Genomic DNA, 10,227 nt, shown 5'->3' with positions numbered 1-10,227 from the left:
CTCCCCTTGGGCCTTCTAATATTGTTTCCTTGTTCATAGAAAGGCAGAGTTGATACAGCAAAGTAGGAGAAGTTCCAAAATAAATTCTTAAAAATTTAAGAGTCAAGAGTTTGTAGCAGCCTCAGCCTTTTGAGTACCCAGACTCAAAGTTTACAGCAAAAACCAGACTTGATCCCGTGAGAACCAGTTTCACTGCCCCAGTAAGGAAGTGTCTGCTGGGCCGAGGTAAAGCAGGAGGAGACAGGCTCCGGGGAGAGGAGAGCAGAGAAGGAAGGGCGCCTTGCTCTGTGCTCAGGACTGGGTTCTCAGGTGGGGATGTGATACGGATGGACCCTGTCTGGCAGAAGCTCTGAGAACAGGAGAACTTCACTTTGTTTTCTTTGAGAGGGAGCGAGTCTTGCAAACTGAACACCCACTCTTCTCACCCTCCTGCCACCTACCCACCCTCTTGGGTGTGGTGAGGAAGCAACAGAGAAAAGACTATCTCAGTGGGCAAGTTGAATGAGTTTCCCAGAGCCACAAGGTAGACAGATGTGTTGGGGGCTAGGAGTGCTGTGGTGGTCAGGAGAGCAGGGTCAAGATGAGGACCAAGGACCAGAGACCAGCTGGCTCTGCAGACATCACAAGAGATGCTGGCAACAGATGCAGGTGATAGGAGGCTACGGGAATGATGGCATCTCCACCAGTGCCAGTGTGGACAGAGGCCAGCTGAGGCCCAGATAAGGCACTGGAGGCTTTAGAGAAATGACGTGACCGTGTTTTTAATTCAGAACCACTGTTCTGGGTGAATGTAAAGAACGGCCTGGGGACTGGCTCCCCCTGGGGTTCCTGCTTCTGGAGCTTGAGTGTTTCCTTCTCTCTCCTGCCTTATCTTCACTACTAACATCACACTGCTTCTCATCACCCCTAAACCTGCATTGCGGGAGACGGGCATTTCTTTCTAGAATTTATAAAAGGACACTCAGCTCCATGTCCAGGAGTAAGAGTGAAGTCAAAGTTACTGTTTCGTATCAAAATTGGTCTTGATTGAAACTTAATCTAGCCCAAGTCCTGATAATCATGATCAAATGGTGTGGTATTTAGCACATAGAAATGTCTCTTTACCTAAATATGTACGTACATAATATTCCTTATTTAGTGCTACTGAGAGTGAACTTGAAAAAACACCAAGAAACGTGTATACTTTTATTTATAGAAAGTTTACTTGAACGATTTGCACTGCTCTATGAAGCTCGTCCCCTTACGGAGGTGGAGAAGGGGTGAGGGTCCTGGCAGCCAGTTCTGGGGGGCTGGGTGAGGCATTCCTGGAAGCTCTGCCTCCCATCTGTTTCTTCGCTTCGCAGTGGTTCTGGAAGCTATTCCATACTCTGTGATAAATCTGTTTCTGCTCCTATAGCGGATTTTACCCACTGCCTGCTCCCTGACCTTAGACAAATTGTTTAAACTTTATGTGGCCCAGCTTCCCCATGATGATAATGATAATGCCTATCTCATATGGTTCGTATGAATGATAATACATGCAAAGTGCTTGTATCAGTTGCTGACACACGATGAAGGCTCAATGTTTGTTTTCATATATTAAATATATGTATTTTAGCAATAGACCCACCAAATAAAAAGCTATTGAGAATGTTTCAGAAATTCTCAAAGGCAGACATACTTAAGCTAGTATAAACAGTGATTGCTCAGTTTTTTGTTTTCATACTATTAAATACACATCGTTTAGCACTAGAACAACCAGTTACATTTTTATTGAGAACGTCTCAAAATTTTTCAAAGATGGACATACTTAAACTAGTATAAAGTCTTTTTGGCTAAAAACAAAAGCAAAATAAAACTGTTATCACAAGATAACTTTGAGAGATTAGCTTTTTTAAAGGAAAGGAAATGAAATTTGGAGTCAGCAACTACATTCTCAAATATAAGTGGAGTAGCTTTGCTTTTCAGCTATGTTTCAAATTGGGCTCACTTGTGTGTGGGGGGGGTTTCTCTGGTTAAAAGTAAAATCTAGCAGTGTAGCAGAAAAATCCCTAATCTTGGAATATGGAAATACTGAGAGGGTTGACAGTAACCTCTAACACTTTCTAGTTCTAGATATTTAAGACTAACCAGTGAAATCTGTTGTCTTCTACTGAATATTCTTTTTAACTCCATTGCAAAAAGATGTACTGTGCATTTCCTGTGAACTTGGGCATGTGATTTCTTAAAGCAGAGCCCTGCTCTGAAGTGAGTCACCTTTGTGATAACATCTCTGCACTTTGATTTCTCTGCTGGTAAACCTGGGGATATAATATCTTCTTGGGGTCAGGAGGTAGTCTGGGGAGTCATATGAGAATGAAATGAGATGCTGCTCATGGGAACAACTGTACCAAGTTCAGTAGTTGATATATGCTTGGTAGTCATTAGCATCCCACCCTCTCCCCAAAAAGACAAACACAGAAAGCTGCATTTATACCCTTTTTTGGGACAAAGAGAGCAGGGAGAGCAAATACGTGTTTTTCACTGGTTAGAGGATGGCAATGTAGCCCAAGGAAATGAAACCAGTAACTATGAGACATAGGCACAGGTCTGAATTCTCTCCCTCCATTTTAGGCTATGTTCTACAAGGGGAAAGGAGGCTACAGGGAACATTGTCATGCCCATCCTCCAGCATCAGCCACCTTTCTCCTGAGCATCTCTCTCAGATTCCAGAGCATCACTCCTATTCTCCCTGCTAGCGACACCCGCCCACACTCCCTCACACTCTAGGTGCTGAAACTCTCTTCCATTCCTTATGAGGGTGCCAGAATGCTTGATTAAAGTTGTACAACCCAGTAAAAGTGAGTCTGTCACAGTGGGAAGAGCTAACATTTATTCGATCAACAAACGCTGAGCGCCTGCCAGGGGCAGACACTGCTGATCATTGAGACACAGAGAACATGAAACTGGTCATTGGTCAACATGAAACTGCATGGCATCAGACTGCTCTTGCTATTCCCAGACATCACACAGTCAGTGACAATACGCACAGTGTTTCATTCAATGCCAATCAAGAAGGTAAGCACAGTTGATGACATACTGAAAAAAAAAAAAAGCCAAACCCAGAATCTGAGAGTGGCTGCTGGCAGAGGATATGAAAACAAGGTCCAAGGTGCTGCTAGACAGCCTCAGTGGTGAGGCACTCAGCCATCTGGGACAACTCTCAGCAGTCCATGTTATGGCTGGACAGTTTTACTGAAATGTCACTTCCAACTCCAAGACTTCAGTTTCTCTTCCTAAATAATGAGTCAAACAAATAAATGATAAAATGCTGACTGTGAATGCACATCTTTCAAGGTATGGCTGGGGAAAGCCCTAACTTCTTTACCAACTGCAAAGAGAAACATCTAGTAAACAGAAGAAGATGCAGAAGCTCTTCTTAAGCATAATCTAAACATGTACTAATCTCTTAACAGCACTGGTGTCAACAAAAGCTTCTGTTGCTGCAAAAGCAGTCCTCAAAGAGCGGCGAGGAAGAGGCTGACAAACAGAACCGAGCTATTTTTTCATCTCCAAAATGGCACTTCCTGGTCCCCGGTGCTTCGCACTGCAGATGTTACAGAACTGCGCAGGAGAGGTCTAAAAAACACAAGTGAAAACGCAGACTTTTAAAAGATCATCTCCTTCTGCTATCATATCCAGATGGGATGCACTGGTGGAGGATGGGGAGCAGGCCATTCGATGTCGCTCCTTTCCCCAGAGGGTACAGCTGGTTCACAAGGGATTCTGTCTAGACTAGCTGTCAGGGACACCCTGGGGAACCCACCTTGACACTGAAAAAACAGTAGTGTCGTGACACAGAAATCAGGGTGAGAAAGTCAGACACAATAGAATATGGTTCTCCCCGTAGTTCACATCTCTGGAGTCCAACAGTCATCAATTTTATCTGAACAAATGTATATACATGAGTATGCTTTTATAATGTTTAGTATCATGTACTAAGCAGTTCTACATTTGAGAAATAGGCTCATCACTTTTTCTGATGTGACAAACTATAACTGTGAGACACAGATGAAGGTTATAACTTTGAACCAGAGGATGTCATAAGAGGAAGGTTATCATTTTAAGCACCTCCCTCTGGCTGCGCCAACTGCTTTCAAGCTCGTGGTGGCCAAGCCACCCACTCACCATGCTAGGCACAGGCAGGCACTCCTTGTGGAACATGTGCCGGCAGTGGAAGACCACCATGCTGAAGGGCTTCGCTGCGTCTAGGGGGAGGGGGCAGAGAAGAGAGAAGAGCTCAGGGCAGCAGCAGTTTCATTTTCAGCCAGAAGCTGCCCTGGGGGGATTGCTAATTTACAATCACATCCCGGCCAGGCGGCGTGGCTGAACGCAGGGCAGGCATGAGTCCTATTGCTCTGGGGTCCTCAGTTAGCTGCCTGGCTTCCCAATCAGTTACTGCAGCTACACACTGGGGATGATTTCATGGCAAGGCAACAGCATTTGTTGTAAAAAAAAAAAAAAATATATATATATATATATATATCTCAGCATGTGTATGTGACTTTACAGGGTTCTCCCTCCCCCAGCCCTGTGCACATAATCGTGACACAGCACATACTGAAGTGGATTCTGTGGTTTGTAAGGATGCTTTCTGCCTGAAAGCATCTGTGTTTGCCAAGACCCTTCAGTGACTCCAGGGCAGAGCTGGGCGAACATCCTTGGTGTGACCTTGCTCTGTACCATGAGTCCGCCTGGGCACTGCACCTCATCTGCTCCGTGTAGCCAGCTTAGTTCCAGTAAGATTGAACCTTAATAGAGTAAATTAGAAATCTGACTATACTGTGCAGGTGCATGTGGTTTCCTTCCATTAAAACACTGACTAAAACACTGCAAAAGCTCACTGCTTTTCCTACGCCCACTGCAGTTTTTTTTTTCTATTTTTTATTATAGTGAATTTACAGTGTTGTGTTAATTTCTGCTCTACAGCAAACAACAAGATCATACTGTGTAGCACAGGTACACAGTCAATGTCCTAGGGTAATCCATAAGGGAAAAGAAAATGAAAAAGAATGGATATGTGTGTGCATGCGTGCTAAGTTGCTTCAGTGGTGTCTGACTCTGTGCAACCCTATGGACTGTAGCCTGCCAGGCTCCTCTGTCCATGGGATTCTCCAGGCAAGAATACTGGAGTAGACTGCCATGCCCTTGTCCAGAGCATTTTCCCAACTCGGGGATCGAACCCACGTCTCATTATGTTTCCTGCATCAGCAAGTGGATTCTTTACCACTAGCCCTACCTGGGAAGCCCTGGATATGTGTATAACCCACTGCAATTTTTAACATAAGCACTTAAAATCCAAACCTCTACAGAAGACCCCAAGTGGAATGACTTCTTGTGCTCCTGCCCTATTAAATAATCCCTCAAAGCTAAGTAAATGCTACACAAACTAGGTCTGCTAGTGCTTCTCCATGTTGAATTTATACATATGAAGCACTTTCTTAGCTTCTCAAAAACTGCTTTAATTTCTGCTTCAAAATATGGAAATCTCCCTCTTCACATCCTGTGTGTTATTTGCTCAGTCGTGTCCAACTCTTTGGAACTCCATATTTTGTAGCCCGTCAGACTCGTCTGTCCATGGAATCCTTTAGGCAAGAATACTGGACTGGGTTGCCATTTCCTTCTCAATGGGATCTTCCTGACCCAGGAATCAAACTTGGGTTTCTTGTATTGCAGGCGGATTGCAGATTCCTTACCATCTGAACCACCAGGGAAGCCAAACCCATCCTATATCAGCTGTATGTAAAATGCTTTTTTTTTTTTTTTTAATATTTATTTGGCTGTGCCAGGTCTTAGCTGTGGCATGTCAGGGATTGAACCTGCGCCCCCTGCATGGAGTCTTAGCCACTGGACTGCCAGGGAAGTCCCTAAATTGCTTTGATTGTAGTTGATGATAGATATACATATCTACATATAAATAAACAAACATGCACATCTTTTAAGGAACCACAGTTTCCAATTAGAAGGTGAGTATCTATTTCCGTTGAAATACATATGAGGTAACTCAGGAGCCTAGATCCACACAGCAATGAAAAGTTTAAAGAAAAGTGAAAGCTACCTATAATTTTTTCCCCAAGTATACATATGATTCTTCTACCTTGGAATCTAAACAAGTAGATGGTAAGTTTTCGTTTTGTTTTGTTTTATACTAAGGCAGTGGTTCTTAAAGACTGGCCCCTGAACCAGTAGCATCCACACCATGTGGGAACTTGTTAGAAATACAGATTTTTGGGTCCCACCCTGAACTATTGAATCACCCCCTACAGGGGGTGGGACCAGCAATCTGTTTTAAAAAGCCTACCCACAGATGCAGACTCACTCTAAAACTTGAGAACTTTATCCCTAAGGAATTGGCAGCACCAGCATGCAACTGAGTAGGGATATGGCTGAAATTCTTCTCTAAGCTGAATTATTCCAAAACTTTTATAAAGTGTAATTTGCTAACTTCAAAATTTTAACTCTGCTCATCATTAACACATATCTGGGAATTTTTTTCTCCCCACCCAGCCATCTTACCTGATGGAAGAATAGGGGAAAGGCAGGACTCACAGATGTTCTCCTCTGCAAGGAAACGCACACAGTAAGTCCCCTACATACGAACCTTCAAGTTTCGAACTTTCAGAGATGCAAATGTGCCCCTGGATGCCAGCTACTGTACCACACTACTGTACTTTTCAAAGTAATGTACTGTAAGATTTAAAATGTCTACTTTTGGGTTTGGTGGTTATGTATGATTTGTGTGAAAAAACATTATAAACCTATTACAGTACAGTACTACATAGTCAATTACGTTAGTTGATACCTAAGCTAACTTTGTTGGATTTATGAATGTGCTCTTGTTGGAACATATATGGGGGACTTGCTCTACACTTGGGATTACATAATGTTTCTCTTTGTCCTGTCTGAAAGCGAGGCATGCAGTTCCAATATGATTCTTTCCATTTTACTTACCATCAACCAGAATGCCTTTCATTTGAGTTCGGTGCATCTTCTTTAGTAAGGACAGAGAGTCGGCTACAAGAATCTTCTTACAGCCTTCACGAAGCAGAATCTAATGCACACAATGTAAAAGAAAAACCACCTTAAAGAGATTCAAATATGGGGTAGAATCCTCTTACTATTCTCGGGTGGGGTCAGGGAGAGGCGGTCCCTTTCCTTTTAAACCAGTTCTTCTGGCCACACTGTGAGTTTCCTTTCTGGGTTTGGGGGGGTGGGTATTGTATTGGAAATTGGGAGAAGCTGTGTGAGGTATGCTAAGCCAGATGTTGTTTTTCACTGGAACTCGCTGCTTTTCAAAGAGGAAAACATTCAAGGCCTTCTGGGAGGCTCTGGTGCAGCATCCATGTCGTCTTCTTCTGGCCCAATGGGTCTGAGCGCACATGGTTCCGTGGGGCTTCATGGAAATTCACACGATGGAGTCTCTCATCGCCACCTCCCTGCTGCCCAGCTCTGGGTCATGACACAGCTGCATCCTGCCCTTCTTCACATCAGAGTCACTCTTGACTCTGAAACCACTGTGGCTGTTCTGCTTTCACACAGTTTCAATTCATGCCATCAGGGAAGGAAACTGGAAGCGGCCAGCTGTGGTCCTCCATCCTGGATCAGCTGTGATAACACGTCTTCCTCTCAATCCCAAGGAGCACCGGTGTTGGGTGCATGCAGCCCGAGGGCTTCTCCCCTCATCATATGAGGGCAAAGAGCCATGGAAACAGAAGTGATGCCCAAAGTTCTGCACCCACCATTTCGAGAGTTGATGAACAGGAAACTTACTGTTTCTACATGGAGAAACTGCCTATGAAGCTTTATTCTTCAGAATGCTGCTGGAAATTGAATTTTTCAGATTAATTTAAGAAAACAAACTAACAGATGTCATGAAAGCATACAGAAAGAAGAGAAAAATACAGTAGAAAAGATCTAAAAAATACTGATGTTGGTAAGCTTTTTAAAAAAACTTAATACCAAACATATCTAGCTGCTCTAATACTAAAAGTTTAACACAAATAGTGTCAATCAAACAATGTTTCAAAAAGTCAGTTGTAGCTTCTATAATCGTTACAAGCATACTTTGTTCTACTGTAAGATTAAATAAGAATGTATTTATGTTAGTTGTTGAAAACTAACACAAGACTCTAGATTCTCCCTATTTTTCCTTATTTCTCTGCAGTTCATCATTGATAATGATCCCAACCAAAAGAAAAGCACCAGGCTCACCTTTTTACAGTAGTAAGAGTGTATGTACATCAGCGAAGTTATTATGGTTCATTAGAAAGAGCTGCCATGGGAAAAAAATAAGTTTCTGAAATTTCTCTGAATGTTGAACTTTTGGCTGACACTGTCTTGTTCGTGCTGTAGTGCTTATCGTCAGCATGGCACATGAGACAGTCACCTGGTTTCATAAACCCCTGATATGATACCAGAACTAGACTGGGAAACCATTTTACCTACTTTCTAATCCATCATTTAAATCACAATGCAATGGGATTTAAATTCTACTTGAAAAAAGCTTTGCCTTTTGTCAGGTTTATTATCAAAGATGAACTGCAGAGAAACAAGACAGAAAGACTCTTAAGTTCTCAGGTTGGAGTTTAAAAAATGATAAAAGTATAAGCATGTAACTAAGTGATTAAAGAAGCTATAGTTGGTTGTCATAAGCACCTATGTGATGAGGCCAAACAGAAATAATTTTAGAGGTTTTATCTTAAATGTTTATATAACTTTTATTTTCAAGAACATTAAAAACTATCTCTTAGAAGAAATTACGAGCTTATATACTGTGAGTTGAAACCCATGTGAGACCAAGAAAAGGTAAGAAAGCAGCCACTGTTTCCTCTTAATCTGTCTCTGGGTTCCAAAGTAGAGACCTATGGGGAAATGATAAAGTCACAGGGGACTGCGTGTGCACGCGTGCTCAGTTGTGTTTGACTCTGTGACCCCATGGTCTGTAGCCCGCCAGGCTCCTCTGTCCATGGAGTTTTCCAGGCAAGAACACTGAAGCGGGTTGCCATTTCCTCCTCCAGGGGATCTTCCTGACCCAGGGATCAAACCTGTGTCTCCTGTATTGGCAGGCAGACTCTTTACCAACCGAGACACCTGGGACGCCTCTACAGGAGATTATAGAGAAAGTAAATACGGGGAAAGGACTTGGATAAACAGATGTCTGGAGTCATTTATTTATCTGGGTGTGTACATGTGTGAAATTTAACTAAATGGAAGTGTTAAAGCTTTCTGCTTCTCCTAGGAATATTCATTCAGCTCAAGAGCCGCTCAAGCAAAGGGCTACATTCTGCCACTTCCTGGTCCACGAGATAATATGTGGAGGCTCTGTGAGGACCTACCCAGCGTGGGATACAACACAGTAGGCACTCAAATGTTTAAATCAGTATGTCTATAAGCAATCAAATATATAGCATTAAAAAACATATGCTGATTGCTTCTTGGCATTTTGGCTAAGATCAAGTGTAAAAAAGTTACATGGAAAAAATCTAAGCTACTTTATTACAGATTCCAAAATAAGTATGATGGATGATTTCCACAGAAATATTACATTAATGCTATGCAGCTGCATTTGCCATAGAAAGACATGTTTATGAAAGGACCATCTTGAGAATTTGATAGAAATTCTTGAGAGACCATCTAATCTCGAGGCTCTTAAATGTCAATGCAGAACCCAATGCCAGGCTGACTGTTTAAGAAACACCAGGGTGGTCTAAGGATCTGTTCCCTGTTCCTCTCCCACAGATCTGGGGTGGTACCAGAAACTTAGTAAAAAAAAATTCAGAATATTCTGGTGTACAGCTAGGCTTAACAAGTACTGATTTAACCTAATGGGAAAATTGACATCCAGAAAGTTTATGGGCCCCTCCCAAAGGTCAACAGACTTAATGGCAAAGCTGGGACTAGAGTCGGTCTGCAAACACCATGCCCACAGCTCTTTAAAGACAACAGGCTACCTGTTCATCTTCTAGGCCAATCCTATATATTCCTGTTGCAACCTGCCCGTATAATGACTGCATCTCCAGGGACCAATGGGACAACCAGTGAGAAGTACACAAGGTTTAGTCAGAAGGTCTGGGTTCAAATCCAGTTCATCACCTTCCCAGACTGGTAAGTCAACACTTTCTAAAATGCAGGTCTTCCTATATATAAAACAGAGATGAGAGTTCCTTAAGGATCATTGTAAAGATAAATGACTGTCAAGTGTTTAAAAGC

At 42.6% G+C, this 10,227-nt stretch overlaps 1 protein-coding gene across 2 annotated transcripts in view; it reads right to left on the bottom strand.

Annotated features, from left to right (window-relative positions):
- Window positions 1-2,832: 2,832 nt before the first annotated feature.
- VPS41 (VPS41 subunit of HOPS complex) overlaps window positions 2,833-10,227 on the bottom strand; it is a 196,849-nt gene continuing 189,454 nt past the window's right edge. For both annotated transcript variants that reach the window (XM_065938976.1, XM_065938977.1), the window contains 4 exons: window positions 6,970-7,069; window positions 6,535-6,579; window positions 4,147-4,226; window positions 2,833-3,597 (listed from right to left, as the gene is read on the bottom strand). In XM_065938976.1, the coding sequence (XP_065795048.1) occupies window positions 3,517-3,597; window positions 4,147-4,226; window positions 6,535-6,579; window positions 6,970-7,069 (306 nt within the window). In that variant the 3' untranslated portion in view covers window positions 2,833-3,516. The remainder of the gene's footprint in view (window positions 3,598-4,146; window positions 4,227-6,534; window positions 6,580-6,969; window positions 7,070-10,227) is intronic.

The sequence above is a fragment of the Muntiacus reevesi genome, chromosome 6 (assembly GCF_963930625.1).
Source record: "Muntiacus reevesi chromosome 6, mMunRee1.1, whole genome shotgun sequence".
Taxonomy (NCBI): domain Eukaryota; kingdom Metazoa; phylum Chordata; class Mammalia; order Artiodactyla; family Cervidae; genus Muntiacus; species Muntiacus reevesi.
The sequence above is the reverse complement of the archived record's forward strand: the minus strand, read 5'-3'. Positions and strand labels throughout refer to the sequence as shown.